This window comes from Herpailurus yagouaroundi, unplaced genomic scaffold (assembly GCF_014898765.1).
Source record: "Herpailurus yagouaroundi ecotype Mexico unplaced genomic scaffold, PumYag 192, whole genome shotgun sequence".
Classification (NCBI taxonomy): domain Eukaryota; kingdom Metazoa; phylum Chordata; class Mammalia; order Carnivora; family Felidae; genus Herpailurus; species Herpailurus yagouaroundi.
The window spans coordinates 22,351,646-22,372,173 of NW_024412423.1; the positions used below are offsets into that span (position 1 = coordinate 22,351,646).

At 51.1% G+C, this 20,528-nt stretch overlaps 1 protein-coding gene across 4 annotated transcripts in view; it reads right to left on the minus strand.

Moving 5' to 3' along the window:
- Nucleotides 1-20,528, minus strand: part of MACROH2A1 (macroH2A.1 histone) — a 79,139-nt gene that overhangs the window by 58,093 nt on the left and 518 nt on the right. For all 4 annotated transcript variants that reach the window (XM_040444519.1, XM_040444521.1, XM_040444518.1 and 1 more), the window contains exons 2-4: nucleotides 17,774-17,777; nucleotides 14,507-14,511; nucleotides 10,231-10,435 (exon numbers count right to left, since the gene is read on the minus strand). In XM_040444519.1, the coding sequence (XP_040300453.1) occupies nucleotides 10,231-10,402 (172 nt within the window). In that variant the 5' untranslated portion in view covers nucleotides 10,403-10,435; nucleotides 14,507-14,511; nucleotides 17,774-17,777. The remainder of the gene's footprint in view (nucleotides 1-10,230; nucleotides 10,436-14,506; nucleotides 14,512-17,773; nucleotides 17,778-20,528) is intronic.

Sequence of the window (20,528 nt, forward strand, 5' to 3'; positions counted from 1 at the left end):
TTTGGAAATGAAGAGAAAATAAGAAATTATAAAGAACAACCAAGCCGATTCAAAAGGAAACCAGACAGGACTTCTAGAAGTAAAAGTTTCAAAGCTGATATTGAAAATTCAGTGACCGAATTAAACAGCAGATAAGACACAGCTGAAGAGAGAATTATTAAACTGGGAGACAGTTCCAGAAGATAGATCAGAAATAATTATCCACAAATAAGACCTGAAAGACAGAAATGAAAAATAAGAATGAGATGAACAGATATGGAAGAATGAAACACTAACATATATTTGATTTGTGTTTTATAAGGAGAAAGATCCCAGAATAGAGACACTAAAGAAGTAACTTTATGGATGTGACAGAAGCGTGTTCAAAAACAGCCTGAGAAAGCTTATCACTAAAAGACCTCATGAAATGAAATCCTAAGGGATGTACCTCAGTCACAATTAAGTGATCCCAGATGGCAGGTCTGAGAGGAAAGAGGCACACTTAGTGTTGGGCACACCTTTTTCCTTGCCTGAATCCAAAAACAGGTTTTGTCTTGCTGTGTGCTTTTCCACTGGCCCCAGCGAAAACCCAGCCCTTGAGAGGGAACTTGTCGATGCATGTGCAGACCCCAATGGCAGAAATGAAAGTGGCATGTCACCGTTCCCAGGGAAATCATGAAGCAACAGTGAGAGTCCTTGACCACCGAGCATTCCCAGGCAATGCAGCTTATCTTGGAGAAAACAGAGAGGTTGTCAACAAATGGCGCTAGCGCTGTAAATCCACATCCCAAGAAGTGAATCTAGACACAGACCTTATACCCCTTGCAAAAATTAACTCAAAATGGATCACAGCCCTAAACATAAAACACTATAAAACTCCTGGAAGATAACATAGGAGAAAATCTGCATGACCTTGGGTTGGCGAGGACGTTTTAGAGACAACACCAAAGGCATAATAGATGAAAAAAGAATTAAGATGCCAGACTTCATTAAAACCACACACTTCAGCTCTGTGAAAGACACTGCTAAGAGAGTAAGAAGACCAGCCACACCCTGGGAGAAAAGAAAGCAATGAGGCCGTTCCTTTCTGATCCCAGTGACACAGTCCAGCCCCCGGCCCCGAGAAGGGAGGGGTAGCAGGGCCATTGTTTCATGAAGTGGACCCCAGTCACACTTACACTCTCATGGACCACCTTATGGACCCTTTGGAAGGACTGGGTGGTGGACTAGATAGAAACTCAGTGTTTGAGCTCCATGGCAGATTCACGTGCTTGTGGGAGAAGGGTGCTGTCAAGCCGGGCTTCTACCTCCACATCTTGCCTGGGGTAGCGAAGCTCCAGGCATCGCACCTGTGGCGGTTTCCAGGCTCTCTCCTCAAGCCCCGAGGCCTGCCCACCCTGGATCTGCTAACAGGCGGGCAGGCCGACAGCACACGACGAAGAAAATGTCAAAGGCACCTTGTGATAAACTGCTTTCCCAAGCACTCCTCGGATGTCTACCCACCATGGAATCATCTACTCCCCCAGGGAGGCTGAGGGAGAACTAACAGTGCAGCATAGGTGGGAGCACCTCCTAAATTAACACATGATTGGCTCTGCAAGATTATGTATAATGATGATTTTCTGTGATGGGCTATCAGTGGAGATCGTTAATCGCAGATATTAATAAAAACAAATATTGAAGCTAAAATCTAACTTCCTTTCATGCGTGTGTGCATACACACAAGAGGCAGTCAGGCCCAGCAGCTATCTCTGGGCAATGGCATTATGGATGAGCTTTAGCTTCTTACATTTAAAAAATATGTGTTTTGTAATGTTTATTTATTTTTGAGAAAGAGAGAGACAGAGTGCAATTGGGGGAGGGGCAGAGAGAAAGGGAGACACAGAATCCAAAGTAGGCTCCAGGCTCCGAGCTGTCAGCACAGAGCCCGACGCGGGGCTTGAACCCACAAACCGCGAGATCATGACCTCAATGGAAGTCGGATGCTTAACTGACTGGGCCACCCAGGTGCCCCTATATTCTTACATTTTTAAACACAAACTGCTCATATCACCCAAAATGGGAATATGAATTTAACTATGGTCTGCACACAATGGGTGTCCAGTACACTAGTCTCAACTCCAGTGTTTCCAGCTTCATTCTAGTTGCAGCCCTCTGGCTCATTAAATCTCTTCCCTTTCGTGTGTGTGTGTGTGTGTTCAGGAGAATAAAACTGGCAAAGGGCTTTGCAGAAGAATGAGCACTGTGGGGTGGTGAGAGCCTGAGGGCAGCATGAATGCCCAAGAAGGTGCCAGCAAGACTTAGCTGGGTCCTGGCCTGAAGTGTTAGTCTAAGGTAGGAGTCATCAGGCAGACAAGCAAGAGACTCAGGAGGAATTTGGGGGGGCCTCAGAGCATCAAGGAGCCAGCCTGACTGTCCTCTTGTTCCTGCCCTATTTTTAGCTGCAGGAGTAACAGGACACACTCGGGTGTCCTGGATAGGAAAGTGGTAAAGAGGCCAGGTAAGTGATGGAGCCAAGGGCAGCCTCTGCCTACCTCAATCTGCCAAGCTTGTCAGATCCTTTCTTTCCTAGGCCAGAAGCACCAAGTCCGATAGGTGTTTGCTGAACCGAGTATCCGTGTAACAGGACGGGCTGCTGAAAGGGAAGGTTCCCCCTCCTGCACTGAGAGGAGACAGGGCGGGGACGGAGTGCAACCGAGCCCCTAACACAGGAGAGATACGCAGCATCTGACCCAGTTACAGATCAGAAATGAAGCAAGCTGAAACTTGGGATAAGGATGATCATTTCGTCAGCCAAACCAGACAGCAAGGTATATTCGCAAGAGTCACCCCTTTCCCTTAGGGTTTTATTGTAGGATGTGTTTAGGCACAAGGGCTGAGACTCATCTAGTCTGCAAAGTGGCCATAAGGTCACCCAGGGGACCCTGCTTGTTCCCCAGGTCAGGAGCTGGCCCTGTAAACTTCACCACGGCAGCTTCTGACTGGAGCATCTATGGGGAGAAGATTCCAGGTACTGATTAGAAGACAGGGAGGCTCTGGTCCCCAACAAGATACGGGAGAGGGAAGACCAAGGCTGAAACATGGGCACCGAGAGGGTCAGGGCTTGGGAAAATGGCAGGAGTGGGGTTTAGAAATATAAAACTCCAGAGGTCATCATTTTGTAGTTTAGATCCAAAGAAGACAGGAAAAAAAAAATTCTAGCTATAGCCTTACGTTGTGAGAGGTGGAAATGCAGTCCTATGGTGCTGGGTTTTTATTTATCTTTTTATTTTATTAAAAAAAAATTTTTTTTAATGTTTATTTATTTTTGAGACAGAGAGAGACAGAGCATGAATGGGGGAGGGTCAGAGAGAGGGAGACACAGAATCTGAAGCAGGCTCCAGCCTCTGGGCTGTCAGCACAGAGCCTGACGCAGGGCTCGAACTCCCGGACCGTGAGATCATGACCTGAGCCGAAGTCGGACGCTTAACCCGACTGAGCCACCCAGGCGCCCCTGGTGCTGGGTTTTTAAATGGACCACAATTTAGGGACCCATACCAGCAGGCTGCTCCCATAGCCACTTTGGGAGAGTCTATACCTATCACAAGGTGTCAGCATTCAGTCTTGAGAGCTGGCTGCCAGGGCTTGACATCTTTCTCAGAGAAACCCTCTGGGAGTGCACTGAATTTCTGCAAATAAGCTTAAGTACTAGGAGGGAAGTTAGTAGAGTAAGGTTTGTGCTCAGTCCATGTGACAGGGTTTCTGCCCCCCACCCCCCAAAAAAGGAATGTCATCGCACATCTTTTTGGATTTGATGATCAGGAACCAGGCCTGTTCTTTGCTCAAGGGTTGGATAAAATGGCTCCAAAGGCACTTCCCTTCCAGGAAGTAAGTTCCTTGGGCAGAGACTTTTGTCTTGGACCTCAGTGTCTGGCACAGAGCCTGGGATATGATAGGCCATCTCCGAGTCAATATCTGAGCAACTCAGCTTAGCAAAGTAAGTGCTAAGGGCTTCCCAAGATACCACCTCACCTAGCAAATGTTCAGGCACCTTCTATGGGTTGGGCCCTGCATGGAAGAGGAAGACCCAAGGTCTCCTTATCTGTCAGCCAAGCTTCCTGCCTCAATGCCACAACAAACCAAAGCTGGTTCTTCATGACAGCTTTCGATTTTGTTTCCTCACTGAGCCTTCCCTATAGTGCCATCTGTCATGGGCTAAAGCCACACCAGCGTTCCCTACACTGTACTGTGCAAGGTGTTTGGGAACCACTACATAGCACAGCTCCTTCCCATGGGGATTCACAGTGACACCAACATGTTAAAGGCTCTAAAGAGTCTTGCCATAAAGAAAGCTATTTCTTGCTGGTTCCCAAACTAAAACAAATTCCTTTACTGAGAAAATTGTCGAGGTTATTCAAAAATCCACCTCAAAAGAGGGGATGTGAATCTAGCCATCTTCTGACCTCAGTCATAGGGACGTGTTTTTTTGGTGGAATACCTCTCGAATTTCACCAGATACGTAGGTTCTGCTGAGCACTGTTTGAGCAATACTGACCCACAGGACCTTGACCCATGACTCAAGACCATGAAATCATAAGGGTGCTTGCTCTTTGCTCTACCACACACTGTTCATTTCCCACCACCCTCCACCCCCAACTGTGGGACTCAAGCACCTTTAACTTATCCCCCCCCCACCCTGTTTGCCCTATTCCCTTATTGGTCTCTGGGCTTGGGGATCCCCATCATCAATGGAAAGGTCACTGGGACAAAAGCCACGCCATATAGTTCTCATTTCACATCTCCTATACCTTCCAGTAGTGCTATGCTGGGCACAGAGGAGAGATTCCAGAAGCTTCTGAACTGATTAAAGTCAGGTTCCCTCTTCCCTTACATATCATTTAAGGGAGAAGTACCATAGTACCATGGTGGCAAAGACAATGAATGGACTGGGGCTGCCCTGACTGCCTCAGTTTCCATGCAGTAACACTTACTTCCATCTACCATGTATTGAGAGGTTACTAAGAAAGCTGGCTAAACACTTTAGATGCAGTGTCAATCCTCACAGAGCCCCAAGAGCAATACAGGCTGCTATACTCCCCTGGTGGAGAATGGAGGGAGGCCCAGAGAGTCCTCCACACTGAGAAGACAAGTGGACAGTGTCACACTGCTTGGGGAGAACTCCAGAAAGAGTCCGGCAGGGAAGCTGGATCTGGGGAAGGAGCTATCTGGTTGCCACGACCAAGCTGGTTCCAAGTGTTGCCTTTTTCCTTTTAAGTGCAGCAGATGATTGGGCTCTGGACCCAAGAGGACAAAGAGAGGCCTGCTTCACTTTTCAGAGCAAGATGCAAAGCTACAACCTCCTCCCACATCTACCCCAGCCGGGAGAAGACTGTACGAAGGAGAACCTATGTGGTCCCTCACCACTGAAAACACGCTCTGCATGGCGGGGGCGGGAGGGTGGTGGTGGGGTGTCACTGGGCTCTGATGGTCCCCTGTCTGAAGGGCTGCTGGTGGTTCAGACACTTTTTTTTTTTAAACATGTATTCATTTTTGGGAGAGAGAGAGAGAGAGAGAGAGAGAGAGAGAGAGAGAGAGAGAGAGAGAATAAGCAGAGGAGGGGCAGAGACAGAGGGAGACAGAGAACCTGAAGCAGGCTCCAGGCCCTGAGCTGTCAGCACAGAGCATAACGCAGGGTTCAAATTCACGGGCTGCAAGATCTTGACTTGGCTCAACCCAAGGCACCCTGGTTCAGGCTCTCTTAACGGTGGTCTGGCCTCAGCTCTGGCATGCTCAGCTCCTGGCTAACTAAGAAATCTTCCAAGAAGATTTCCATGCATGTGCCAGATGCTCAGTCAGAAGTGGCCTCCAACATCAGACAGAAGAGTTCGGTAACAGGACATGTTGGTGGTGAGGCCAGTACAGGCTTCAGGAGGAGGAATCAAGTGCCACTTGAAACAGAGCAGGGAGAGTAGGGCCTGAAGCTGCCAGGGCATCCTGCGGGCATCTGGTGAGGCCCGGAGGCTTCTGGCGAGTTGCAGGATAACACGCATGGGCGGGCGGTGACAGCCCCCATCACCAGCCCTAAGGAAAGTCACCTCAGCAGCCAGAGCAGGAGTACCAGGGACTTCCTCCTCTCTCAAATGCTAACGTGAGATTTGGGCACTTACACCGTGAGGGCGTGGGAAGAGCACTTCCCCTGCATCCTCTCACTGCAGCTTCTAGAACTCTGGGAGACACTCCCCACAACCCCATTGTACAGATAACCAAACCACAGCTCAGAAATGTGAGCGACTTATCTGAGGCCACAGTAATGAAAGGGCGGCTCTGGCACCTGGGTCCACATCTTATCCGCCCAGCTCCATTGCCTCTTCCTGATGTCTACTGAACACTGTGGCGTCCCACACGGTCCCCAGGGCCGGCCACCAAGGAGACGTCAGCTCCCTGCTCCACAGCCACCTAGTCCCACCGGGGCCCTGGAGCTCAGCAGTCCTCTCAGACCCCTCATCTCTCCACTGAGGCCTGCTGAAGGCAGGAGGCCTAGCCCAGCCATGTGCAAAGGTACCATGGGGCACTCTGCCATCACCGTGCCTGCAACTGTGTGTACCACCTGTAAGAGTCTGGGTTGTGCAGAGACCAGAATCCTTCCACAAGCCTCTTCAGGTGACGACTGGACAGGCAGGGAAGCTTTGGTTACCGGGTTAACAAGCATCCTCTGGCCTGACACCTACCAGCAGCACGTACAGTTCTGCAGCATCACCGCCTTTTGCTTGCCTGAGCCGGACTCGGACAGGCAGCTCTGAGGGGGAAGGAAAGGTCTTGCTCTGGATTCGATCCCTGGGCCAGATGCAGGTTCGGTGAGGACCTGCTGAGTGAGTGGTGCTCGCTTCACATGCCTGGTGTTAGAGCATGATGTCTGCGCCGCATCCTTGTCTAGGCCCTGAGCTGTTCAACGGCTGCTGCTCGGTCTTCTCGCTCTTTCCCTGTCTTCCCCAGGCTCTGGGATGGGCCTGGCACCCGGCAGGCACACGGAGTGCAGTTGAGTGAGTGGCACTGCGCCTCTCCCAGCTCTCACAGGGCTGGCTGGCTGCACAGCTTTCTCCAGGTCTCAGCTGAGATCTCCTCAGAGAAGCCTTCCGAGCCAGTTCATCTCCAGGCCCCCAGTTAGCCCGGCCCCGCTTTGGCCTATTTACGCTCTCTGTGGCATCTATCACAGGCAGTAACCATCTGGTGTGGTTGGTTCTTTCTCCCAGACTAGACCATGAGCCCCACAGAACAGGCCCCAGTCATTCCTGTGTTCTCATACAGGGCCTAGCATGGTGACTGGTACACAGCAGGTGCTCAGTAAGTGTGTGGAACAAACCAGAAAGTGTCTTCGGGGAAATAAAATCAAAGAGCGGGACAGAAAGCGGGCTTGTCCCACCTTCCCTTCTCACTCATGGATCAAAACCAAAGCTGTGACTGGGCAGATGCTCAGAACTTCCAAATACCCACATGCTCCCACATCCCAGCCCAGGGAGCTTAGGGCTGGTCAGTCAGTGTGGGCATGCAGCACTGTTCCGAGGGGCAGAACGGAGCAGTGTTTTCACTGGATAGGGCCCCAGAGCTCAGCTACTCTCCCATCAGGGAACAGGACTCAAGTAACCACAAAAGTGACTGATGGCTCAGGATGTCTCCCGAGGTGTCTGTCATGTAGGCCAGGCACCATGCTGGGGGCAGGCATAAGGCAACGGTCAAGCCAATGACTCAGCAGTATGTGAGGGCAGCAAAAAGTGGCTCAGATTCAGCTAACTATAGCTCTCCTGGGAGGACTTGGTAAAACTTAAAAATATGTATGATGTTTAATACACAGGGGTTAACAAGGCTGCTGCCTGAGTAAAGATTTGCCTTGAGCTACTTTCTAGCCCTAGTGATGGGCTGTCCTGACCATTCCCACACCCCTCTGTGACCACTCCCACACACCCACGAGAGCGGGGGCAGGAAAGGCATAATGCTGTGGGTGCAAAGAGTCAGGGTCTCTGGCCCCATGAGAATGGACCCACTGGCCTCAAACTCATGAGCACTGTGCTCAGTTCCAGAGCCAGCCAGGCAACCAAAGACGACTAGATTTTCTGCGTGGCACACATAGTAACTGCCTCAGATATGCCAGAGCAATGGTCTCCCCCCCAGCAAACTAAATGGTAGAAGCCTGATGGAAGACACGAAACTGATGTTGTACTTGACCTACCGGTAGTGTCTGTGGACATCCCCGTGACAGGGACATCATGGCATCTGGGCACCAGGAACCGTGGCCTAGCTGGGTATGCCCAGCACATGAGCTTTCCCGTTCTGCTCAAACAAAGACCTGCGGCTATCACAGCAGCCTGGAGCTGGTGGGACATGGGCTGTTATCAACATTTTGAGTTGTAGGGGAACTGGGGTCCACACAGGTTAAGTGAATCACTCTAGGTCACAGAGCATATACAACCGCCAAGCCAGAATTAGAAATGTCCTCTGCTTCCTGTCTAGTAACTTCGCCCCTGACTGCCAACGTTATACATTGTTTTCCTGCCTGCGTCACGAGCTCCAGTCCTCTGTTTCCTCATCTACAGAAGAGAAGAATCACGACTAGCGCATGCTGCCAGGCATGCCACTCCTCAGAGTCTCTGAGGAGCCAAGGGTTAAATGTCCCAGAAGTACAGATGCCTCCCAACTGTAATACACCCATGTCTTTTCCTGCCTAGATGCTCTCAAAAGAACAAAGACACCATATCCCTCAGGACCATGTTCTTTATGGAAGAACCCTCACTCTTGCCTTAATGAGAGACCAGGGAGAGCAAGAGGTAACCCAGCTCTTCTGCTTCCTCTTACCACTTTGGAAGAGGAAACCTTGTCTTGCTGAGTCTCCTCGTCTGGCTGGAGGAGGGCTGGCTGCAAGAATCAAGGCTGCAAGAATCCTGCCAGCTACCCTGACTATGTATGGAACAGTAAGTGGTAAAAGCATTACAACAGGCCAGCAGGATCTGCGTCCCGTCCCAACTCCTCACTGGCTATGTGCGACCCTATGCAAGTTCTCTTATGCTTTAAGGCTGGTTTTGTCATCACTAAAAATGGGGGTGACATCCCTGCCCAGCCGGCTTCCCACAATTGCAATGGAGCCACCAGTAAGACCAGTAAGATTATTTCTGGGAAAAGGACCACCCCTTCTCTCCCTCCCCGCACCCTGCCCCCCACCGCCAGAGAGAGAGCTGATTCCAAGACCGGTGCTGGGAAAATTCAGGGTGAGTCTAGAACATCGCATTGTGTGAAAAGGCAAGAAGATGTGTAAGAATGGAAGAGGCCGCTGCAAAGCACAGCAGAACCAGCTTGAAGGTCAAATGTGGGACAAGGTGAGCACCATACAGAGCAATGAAAGGATAGTGTATTACCCACTAAACCAACGAAGTCCATGAAGAAACACTGAGAGTACAAGAAATAGAAAGGAAGGGCAGAAGGAAAGTTCAGTTCATTACTGAAGAGTGCCAACTGATAAATGTAACAGAAATGACAGAAATAGAAAAATCACTCTTTTATAACCACTACAGTTATAACGGATTCAGGGAAGGTCATCAAGTGATGCCAAAGCCATCGGGTGAAGACTGTGACTCAGGAGGTACAGAAGTCCATTAGACACCACCTTAACCAAATGACCAAACGGAATCACCAATGGCAGGATGAATCCACATGAGGTGCCTCCCGGCGTGATACCAGGCAAGGCCTCAATGTCACTTAGGCAATCCCCCTACCAAAATGTTTAACTCGAATCCAAGCCTGAGACCAGCCCAGGCTGAAGGACATTCTGCAACACAGCTGGCCTGCACTCTTCAAAAATGTCCATATCACGAAAACTGGGGAACGGTTTCAGCTTCAATAGGACGAAAGAAACCCAACAACCAAAGGAAATGTGTGATCTTGAAATGGATCCTGGGTCAGGAAAGACAACCAGACAAAATTACAGAGGACGTTTTGGGGACAATTAAGGAAATTTCCACATGGACTGTGTAACAGCCAAAAATCAAGGTACAAACATGTGCACACATGCAAGTTCACGTACACACACAAGGTGGGGGGGAGAAAAGGGAAAGGGGACAAAATGTTAACAACCGGGACACCTAGGTGAAAATGTTCATTGTTACTACTCTTACGAGTCTTCCGGGGGTTTGAAAAGTTCCAAAATAACAGGTCCTGGGCAAGTGTCAGAACAGCCACTCTGTGAGCACAGCGGAGCCCTTCCTAGGTGGACCCGGGCACACTCACCTGTCAGATACTCCAGGACGGCAGCCATGTACACGGGTGCCCCCACTCCAATCCTGTACTTGGGGTGGCCTTTCTTGATGTACCGCAGCATCCGCCCCACAGGGAAGATGACTCCCGCCTTGGCGGACCGGGAGGTCTTGGTAGATTTCTTCTTCCCACCCCGGCTCGACATGGCAGCGGCCCTGGAGGTGAGTCAGTAAACACACTGTGGAGGCAAGAGGCACAGCCGTCAGGATCATGGGGGCAGTGCACCCCTCTTCCCCACACTCTCCGGCCCCTACAAGAAAGGCCACTCCTCGCGGCCACTGAGTCCTCCGGGCCCAGTTCGTGCACTTGGTTGGCGCACTCTGGCCCCTAAGAAGAGATTGGCTACGCTTTTCACATTTTATACCACGACATCAATTTTATCGGCCACTTACATTTAAACGTTACTCTGACAATGAGTGCTCTTAAGTGCCCTGCCTTTATGCCACGTGGTATAAAAGAAAATGGGATTTCTTGGCTACGTCCAATATGCTTGTTTAATAATTGCATTTTCATACACTTGAGACCGGGGCTGATAAATTTGCTGAAGTCTTCGTGGAAAAAAAGCAAACGATGTCACCTTCCCCTGGAATAAAGACGTAAAGCCTGACACCTAGGTCGCCTGATGGAAGCAGCATCTCTACCTCGTGACCCTTTCCCCGTGAGGGGCAATGGCAGCTCACAGGAGTTCAGCAGATAGTCAGGCTGCAATCACAGGCCCTCAGAACATGCCCAGTCCACTAGCTGGGCCTGTCCTTAGAGAAGAGGGAGAAGGGCTTTTCTTACCCTGATCCTCCTCCCAATCCACATCCAAAACGCCACGCAGTCCAGAGGATGGCCCCTTTTCAACACCTCACGGAGGGTCCTCTCCTCTCCACCCCAAAGGTGACTGGATCCAGGTCATCTCTAACCAAATGATCGCAAGTATGTCCTGAAGAGATCTCCCCACTGCTCGCCCTACTCTCCAATCCACTGGCCCTCTGAGGGTGGTGCATACGAATCCGAGTACTCGACGGCCCCGGTGTTAAAGCTTTCCCTGGCTGCCACAGTTCCTAAGGTCAAATCAAGATCCTGGGCCTGTCATGCGATGCCCTAGAAATCTAGGCCTGGCACATCCATCCAGCTTCACCCCATACCTCCTGGGGTCCAAACTCGGACATGGGGCAGGGGTGGGGGTCACACACAGTTCCCTTCAAGTGCCCTCCCCTGCAGTGGCTGTGCCCTTTCGCCAAGACCTCCTCTATTCCTCCTCCTCTATTCCTTGCTTCCTGCTCTCTGCCATCCCTACCCTGAGCGCTCGGGTACAGCTCCTCCATCCACTGGGCTCCCTTGCACTTCACACCATGGCAGTGATGTGCATACAGCCCCGGCTTTCAGAGAGCTGCCCCTGGCTGGGCCCCTAGCACAGTACCACTGAGGTCTGCATGTTTGCTAAGAGCACTCAAGGTCTCAGATGTTTGCTAAAAGCATTCCAGTCATTCATGCATTCACTTTAGGAATGATGCTGGAAAATGGAGACAGTAGTACACAAGGCAGATGAGGTCACTGTCCTCCCAGAGTTGGTGGGGAAGAAGGGAAGAGAAAGAGGAAATAACCCTACAGTCATTTAAATGATCATCATGAAAGGCAGTGAGGGTGCTGGGAGAGGAGCTGTGAACAGGCCTCTCAGCCTGTCCTCCGGCACGAGGCAAGCATGTCTTAGAGGACATGTATGCTCAATCATTTAACCAAATGGGCAGGTCTCCCATCTACTGGTAAACTGAGATCAGGCTGCGTGCTGTGTGGGCGCCTCCAGCTCCAACAGGCCAGGCCTCTATGCCCGTGGAGGCGACAGAGTTAGGAGTCCTTGTTACTCTGATGCCCAACCCTGTATTCGGAACATGCTTGTGGTTCATACCTAACATTAGTGTGACCCCTAAGATACCTCAAGTCATGTGCCTGACAGCCATGGCCAAAACAACAGACAGCAGAATTTGGGGGCACTCTGACAGAATGAAGGTGGCTCAAGCCCCAGCTCTGAATAGATGTTTGGAGGGTTGAGGCAGGGGGAGGGGCCCTAAAGACGACTATGATAATACCTTGTACTTCTCATCAAGGGGTACCAAGTGTTAATGGATCACTGAGTGCTAAAAATAGGGTCTGCGCTTCTCTGAAACAATGAGATGGCTCCATTTCTTGCTGTGTGATGAGCTCCATCTTGAGACATTCCCTGCAAACAGGTGCACATGCTCACTCTGAGCAGGAAATGGTATATGTACACGTGTGCATGTGTGTGTTCACAGGGAAAGCTGCCGCTGGGTTTCTTAGCAGTCGTTTGCTTTACCACAAATGTGTTTCACAGACCAACCCAATGCCTCTGGACCCAGAGTTTTCAGATCTGAACATTTCCTCTCTTTCAGCAGGAGAGGCCTGCAGTCAGTGATGATGAATGCAGCTCAGTCCCATTCTTACTGGAGCACAGGCTTCAGCCCTATCTCCAGGCAGACCTGTCTGGGTAGGTTTGGGGCTGCCTCTGTGGGAATCAGTAACGTCCTGCCCCAGGGAAGAGCCACTAGCATTCGGAGACCTGATGGGCCCTAGACATGCTCATTCTTTAAAAGTGATGCTCCTGGTGCCTTCCTTCCACTCCAGCCAAGAGTCTTGACGTGGACATGGACAGGACGGTGACTCCCAGGTCTCTAGTCCAGTGCACACCTGGCTACAGAGCCCCAGAGCTCTGTTCTGACTGCCTGTGGCTAGGACCCACTTGACAATCCCATGGGCACCTTGAATCCCTTCCTGTTCCAAATCCTGTGGAATTTTCAGCTCCAGCAGTGACAACCTTGTGCATGAAGCCCCTAAGTGGGAGTCAACATGCGCCCATTCTCTCTGCCCACTTTCCCAGCACCCAGCCATTAGCCAAGCTCTGTTGAACCCACCTTGTAACTGCCGAAGCCTCTTCCCTCCTCTTCAGCCTCCCTGCCTCGGTTCAGCTCTCTCTACTCCTCATCTACCCTCCCCAGCACTAGCCTCTCTCCGTGGATGCCAGGGGATCTCTGCTCCCTTGCTGGTTCCTCACCACCCTGAGCCAGCCACAAACAGCATCCTTCAACTACTTCCTCAGCATCGCTTCCTGCCACCCCTCCCCCTGGGGGCGATGCTCCAGGCCACCACTGGTTTCCTGCCCTCGGATGCAGTGTCCAGAATGTCTTTACACAGGCTGTCTCTCCTGCCTGTGACACCCTCTGTCCTTGTGCCAATCTGCTGCACTGGCACTCGTGAGATCCCTGTCCTCAGACCCAGCCGTGGACTGGAATCGCTCACTGCTTCACGTTCCCAGAGAACATATCCTGGCACGTATCTGTGTGCCTGCCTGCCCAGCTCAGCCGAACCACAAGCTGCTTGATGCCAGGCACTGTGGTCAGCTCATCCCTAAATCCCAGGGTCCCAGGCAGGGCCTTAAACGTCATGGATCCTCAAGGGGTATTATGCTGAGAGGAAACCATCCTCACATCTAGTTTTTAGTCAGGCTCCTGATAAAGCAGCCCCGTCTTCACCCCTCCCCTGGCGGCAGTCCTGCAGCTCCTGCTCCTCACCCTTCCCCGCATTCTTCCTGCACTTTTTTTATTTTAGAGAGAGTGTGTGCACATGCAAGTGAGCGGGGAAGAGGGGCAGAGGGAGAGAGAGAATCTTACGCAGGCTCCACGCTCAGCACGAAGCCCACGTGGGGCGCTCAGTCCCACGACCCTGGGATCGTGACCCGAGCTGAAATCAAGTCGAGTCGCATGCTCAACCGAATGAGCCACCCAGGTGCCCCTTTTTTATTCCCTGCACTTCTAACTAGGTCCCCAATGTGCAGCCACAGCTTGGAAAAACGTCTGAGTCAGCCATGCAGCTTCATGACATCCAGTCATGTGTACAGACTTTAAAAACATCTTGGAGAAAATCACCTTGTGGCCGGGCAGTCTCCAGATGAACCTGTGAACGTGCTGGCTCCATACTACTCTTCAGGGGTCTATGGAGATGTGGGCACCCACGTTGGGGACAGAGTGGCCGTGATGGAAGTGGCTGTTGAGCACTAGGCTGCGTAACTCAAATTCCAAAGTCAGACTGACCTCATTCAAGTTGTGGCTCTGCCACTTACCACCCATGCATCCTCGGGCACGTGATATGATGTTACCCTCTGAGGTTATTTTATCACCAGTCAAGCGGGGATGAAGGTAGAATCGACTTCAAACATTTGGTGGGAAAACTGAACAAAACATGCATATACGGGGCCTGCCAAGAACTCACTGAGTGGGTGCTCAGGTAAGTCAATAAAAACAACAACAAACAAAGGCCGCCTCCTTGAAAACCAATGTTAGGTATTTGAACTGGCAAGGACAGGACCAGTTGCTGTAACAAACAAGCCCCCATAGCTTATTTCTCTCTCGTGGAAAGTCCAAAGTAGGTTTCCATGATTGGTTGGTGCTTCTCCACATGATTCAGGGACCCAGACACCGCCCCCCATCCTTCAATGCACAGTTCCCAATGTCACCACAGAAGGAAAGAGGTCGTGGATGCTAACACATGGAGGCCTTCAGGGGCCACACCCAGAGGCGGAGCATACCACTACCGACCATGATTCATCGACTAGAACTTGGTCACATGGCCACACGTGATTGCAAAAGAGGTTGAGAAACGCCCTTTTGCTATTTGCTCAGAAAACAGCCAGTCTCTGTCCTATAACAAACCAACTTGAAAGCTGACCCTGAAGCCAGGGTGGGAGCAACCAGCCAAAGCCTGTTGGGCCCTGTGTGACCCATACCGTGCATCCAGCCTCTTCCGAGAGATGGACAGTCCTACGTCACAGAAAAAAGTGGCTTCTTGCACACTCGGCTTCTCTTCAAGGCATGGACATTGCTCAGGAAAGAAACAGCTATACTATCTTGTCAGATTGACAAAGCGATGTCCTTCCTTCCCAGGCTAATCATCCAGGAGAGCCCCCCCTTCAATAAACCAGAAGTCCTCACCCCTAGGGAGGACCCCAAGTGCTTTGAAGACAGTGACACGGCCTCAGGCAACCTCACTACACATGAGCATAGCTGCTTTTTTGACTGTTATCGGGCCAGGAAATGAAGACTGTGTGGTTGATCCCAAAGGGATCTCTGTGGTCTTTACCTCTGCAACTCCTCCAACTATAAATCAATCACAGTAGACATGACCCTTGCTTGCAGAAACCCAAGGCTTACCCAGAGACAAGCTAGGCTTGAGTGATAGGCAGGTCTCTGACCACCGGCTCCTCAACAACTGAGCTGTGACCGGGGCACCTGATCTGTCCTCTTGGCACAGGACTAGCGAGAGGCCTGGCTGTGAGGATCCCAAGAGTAAGATGGACACAAGAATGACAAGCCCTCTACTACCACAAGGGCCACAGAGGAAAAAGGGTCAAAGGGCTGTCCTACCTACTACCACACCGTTGCACTCTTCCCCAACAGGGCACCGTAACAGGCTCCACACTGCCCTGTAAACCACTTTCGTCACTTCGGCACATACCACCCTCTCGGTCGATAGCACTCTCTCCAGCCCTGTGTCTGTTCCTGCTGTGGCGGTGCCTTGTGCCCGCCAGTCACAGTCTAGTTTGGGCCAGCCCTATGCCCAGACTCCAGCCTTGCGCACAAGGCCCCACTGACCTCCCGCCCATCTCTCCCTATTTCCAGCAACGAGGGCTCCACCAGGCCGAACGGCTCCCGGAGTCCTTAGTGGACATTCCTGCGCGTGGCCCGGGCCCAGCTACAAATCCCTCGTGACGTTCCTCACCCTGACACCATTCTTTAATATGTTCAATTGCTTTTCTCAATCTTATATAAAGTGCTCTGCAAATGCAGTCCCCAGCCCTTTCTTCCAACTGGATTGCTACTCAACATCCAATTTATATAAATATCCTGAAGCCAACCTCCCCAACCTTAGCAGCTGCTATACTGTATCATCACTGCCAATTTCCTTGTCTGTCTTGGTGGGACGTACCAGTCTGCTCCCCAGTGTACCTCCAGGAACCCACTGCCCTGCCTGGTACCTGGTAGGCCCTCAAATGCTGGCTGGATGGTGACTAATTAGTTGGATGCATTTACAGTTCTCTGGACAAAGATGAGGACAGCATTTCCAAAGGCCACAGGACTCAGAAATGTGGCAAGTGGGACAGCAGTCAGGGACCTTCATTGAAACCATTCACGGACACATACCTGGCCGATCCCTGTGGGAGCTCAGACCCTTAAAGTTCAGGGAGCTTGTGGGGCCATCTTGGAGATTCCCAGGGAGGAAAGACCACCATGGCCCTGACAGCTGAGGTGGGAGCCCCACAGAGGCCTTCCCACTCCCTAATAATTCTGTGGCTCCAGCCACCTCTCCTCTTGCCAGGCAACTAGCTCAGTAAGAGACTGGAGGGAAATACTTCCCTTTCTCACACCTGTAAGTGACTGACCTCCACTAAGGCTACAGCACAGAAAACTCTTAATCAGGGCACTTAGAAAACCACCTGACCTGGAGATCGTGAGGTCCTCTGTTACCTAAGCAATGAATTTGTGCCTATTGATACCGAATGAAATGTTGACCAGAATTGCTGCGGAGCTGGCAGTCACACGGCCCCCATCCCAAGCACCCGAGGACAGGGAACCTGAGCGATCAGCGCTTACAGTTGCTGTCGCCGAGGGAGGACTGCACCATCCACTCCCTGCAGCTGGATGAATGCCCACGTGTCCACATGCATTTGTCAGCTTCCCATCAAGTCCAATCATGACAGCAAACCTGAGACACTTAATTCTGAAGCACAGGACACTAATCCTGTTTACAGCATTCTCTTCCATTTACTCCTACCATACCAGATGATTAACGGTGTCACTGCTGTCAGGTCTCCAGAGGCAGGAGGATCTACTACACAAGTATCGCTCACAGAGCTGGGGTTCAGAAACAGCGTTCTGATTGGCCGAGAACAGAGACTTGTTCTGGTGCTCGAGCCAATCAGGGAAAACCTCTCTCTCCATTCATAAAACACTAGATCATAAAGGGAGCCGGAGGATTAAAGAACTTACAGTCCACCCTCAGTGAACCAAGGGATTACATACAAGGAGAAAAGGACAAATTGAGATAATAAATAAATCCTAAATGGCACTTTTTGTTCCAGCACACGTGTCTTCCTCGTGTGTTAGGTTTTTAGTGGTGGGGAACAAACAGAAACCCGAACCAAGTGTTATTCAGGAAAGAGTTTACAAGAGGCTAGGGGAGTCGGCACGACATTTCAATAGCAAAGCCCTGTCTTCCTGCCTCACAAGGAAACTTTAATTCACACTCCTCTCTCTTTTAAAAGTTGTGCCAAACATTAAGATAATAATTTCAGTGGAAGGTTATCAAAGGAAAACTTTAAATGTGAGCTTCAATAGGGCAGGACCCTGGCTGGCTGGGCTTGCCATCCAGAAGCCATTCAGTATTTGTGGAATACATGAAGCATTCACAATAACAATAAAAAACATCTGGCCATGATTCTTTCCTGCTCAGAACCTTCAACGGCTTCTTCTAGCTTCACCTGAGTTCCCTCCACGATCCAGCCATCCTGAGCCTCTGGCAGTTCCCCCATATGACCTCTATTCTCACTGTTCTAAGACTCGACACATGGGGTTCCCCAGGCCTCAAACACTTGTCTCCATCTGCCCTCCGTTGCCCAGCCAACTCCTACTTGGTCTTTCTGTACAGTAAGGGCTTGCTTCCGCTTATGTCACCTTTCTGGGGGTTACTATGGGAGCTCCTGTGGCCTTCTGCACCAAACTCACAATAGCCCCTTGCCTGTCTTCTCCTTGTGTCAGTTTCCCAAGGACAAGGACTGAGCACTTCTTGATCATGCTTTTGCCCCAGTGCCTGACTCAGAGTTGATTCTCAGGAAATATTTATTGAAAGACTTTAAGACACCAGTCAAGAAAACAAGCTCTACAACTCTTTGGAACCCATCTGGGCTCCCTCGTAAGAGCTGGGGCGGGACCTAATGTACTTCTAAAACTGTACAACGTGGGGAGGACTCACAGGATAGGTGCGGGGTCCCTCTCGTCCCTGCTCCTTCCCAGCATATGTGCCAAGAACGGGGCTCTGAAAAACCCAACACAAATCCAAAGGCACAATCATACCAAAAACTAGAAGCTGCTGCAATTCTGATCAATACCACACATAGGCTCTTATTGGACTTCATCAGCTTGGACTTTGCACTTTTGTTTATTTAAATAAATCTCCTTTAAATGACTGGGGGCAGCATTAGCTCTGAAGGTATTGGAGGCAAATCCCAGAAAACATGTACTCCAAGCCTTCCTGTGGGGAAGGGATGAGGACTCTTGGAGTTCTGTTGTCACCAGGACCAGAGGAAATGGCAGAATGAGATGCACCACTCCCTGTGTCTGGGCCCTTTGGTATAGACCACGGTAGTGACTTAGGACAATGCATTAGACTGTCACATGTGATGTTCCAGACTACTCTTCATTCTAAAGGACCTACCTACCTCAAATAATTTTCACTTAAACCCTTCCCACCTCCCCAATGCCTTTAGGGATCAGCATTAACAATGGTGACAGGTTAAAACGAAATACAAGAATGAAGAGATTTCCCACCCTCCACCTAAAACTATAGGGGGCAAGAATTTAAAGACTGAGTGTTTTTGGTTTGTTTTGTTAAGAAAAAAAAAAAAAGGTTTATGGGACACCTGGGTGGCGCAGTCAGTTGAGCATCCTACTTTGGCTCAGGTAATGATCTCACGGTTCATGAGTTCAAGCCCCACATCAGGCTCTGTGCTGGCAGCTTAGAGACTGGAGCCTGCTTCGGATTCTGTGTCTCCCTCTCTCTCTCCCCCTCCCCAACTCACACTCTCTCTCTCAAAAAATAAATAAACATTTAAAAAAACTTTTAAAAAAGGAAAAAAATATAAGGTTTAAAAGCATATTTATCTTCATTGGAGAGCCTCTTGTGCAAGACACAGATGCGGCTACCCAACTTCAGCTAGTTGTTGTACGATGGGTATTAATTCCAGTCACAGGCAGGGAGTGGCCATTTCAGAGCCGGTAACCCCCCCTGAAGGCACTAAAGGCGCCCCTGCAATAGGCGGATTCCACCAAACTTACACAACTAGAGTCTCCCGTTCAAACCTAAAGCTGCTTGAAATTCCCCTAGTCTGTGGGGCAGGAAGCCTTGGAACAAAGCACCTTGCCCACTCTTTAACGGGTAAAACCTCAAACCACAAAGGTGGAAGAAAAAGAGAAGCTAGCAGGAGTGCCCCTCTTAATTGTCTATTTTTATATGCTGTTTATTGGGTCGTTAAAATCTTACAAGGATTTCAAGGTAATTGTAATTGTTGAATTCCAGGTTTGTCTTAGCTGATTGTACGGACATTTCTCACTTTCAAACTCAGCAATATTTTTCCTAATATCTTGTCTAAAAGAACCTTCCAGTCTGCCGACCAGATCCTTGAGTGATCCGTGGTCCCTGCAGGAGTGGAGGCGGGGCGCGCCACCCCGCACACCTGTTGTCAGGTGACACCGCCTGCAGCATCCAGCGCACTCACCTCTCCACTCCACCCCACCCCCAGCGAGTCCCTTCCCTCCCGGCCTTCTCCACCGGGAAGCCTACAGCCTTCTGGAGTTACCTTAAAAAGGAAAGAAAGAAAGAAAGAAAAAAAGAAAGGAAGAAAACACAAAAACCTCCCAACCACAAAGCAAACAAAAGGCCGATCAGAAGATGAGCGAGGGCAGCGGGGGTTCCCGCGTCCCCTCTCCAGCCAGTCCCTGGACAACCCCCTCCCCGGCCCTGCCTGGCTCCAATCCCACAACTATCCCCCAGCCGCCAACCCTCCCCTCCCCGCAGAGAGCGAGCCAGACGCCTGCACCACGGCCACCTGGCTCTCGGGCCCGACTTATTGTGCTGGGGCCGGCAACTCGCGGGCCCGCGGGGCCCTCACCAAGTACAACTCCGAGCACCGCAGCTCCCGGTCGCCCAGGCCCACGCTGGCCGGCCAGCGCCGCGGGGCCTCCCCGGGCCTCTATAGCTTAGCCCGCCCGCCCGCCCCGGGAAGGGTCGCCGGGGGAGGGGCCAGCACTGTCGCCTTCCCACAAAAGCGCCCAGGCGCGGGCAGGAGGACGCGGTTTGGAGAGAAGTTGGCTTCCGGGTTCGCTGTTTGAACAAAACCAAAGAGAATCCCGCGCGGCCGGGCGGGGAGGGCCTGGGAGGGCGCCGTGCGCGCGCGAGGCCCCGCGTGGGCCACGCCGAGCGCGGCGACCCGAGCCCGGCCG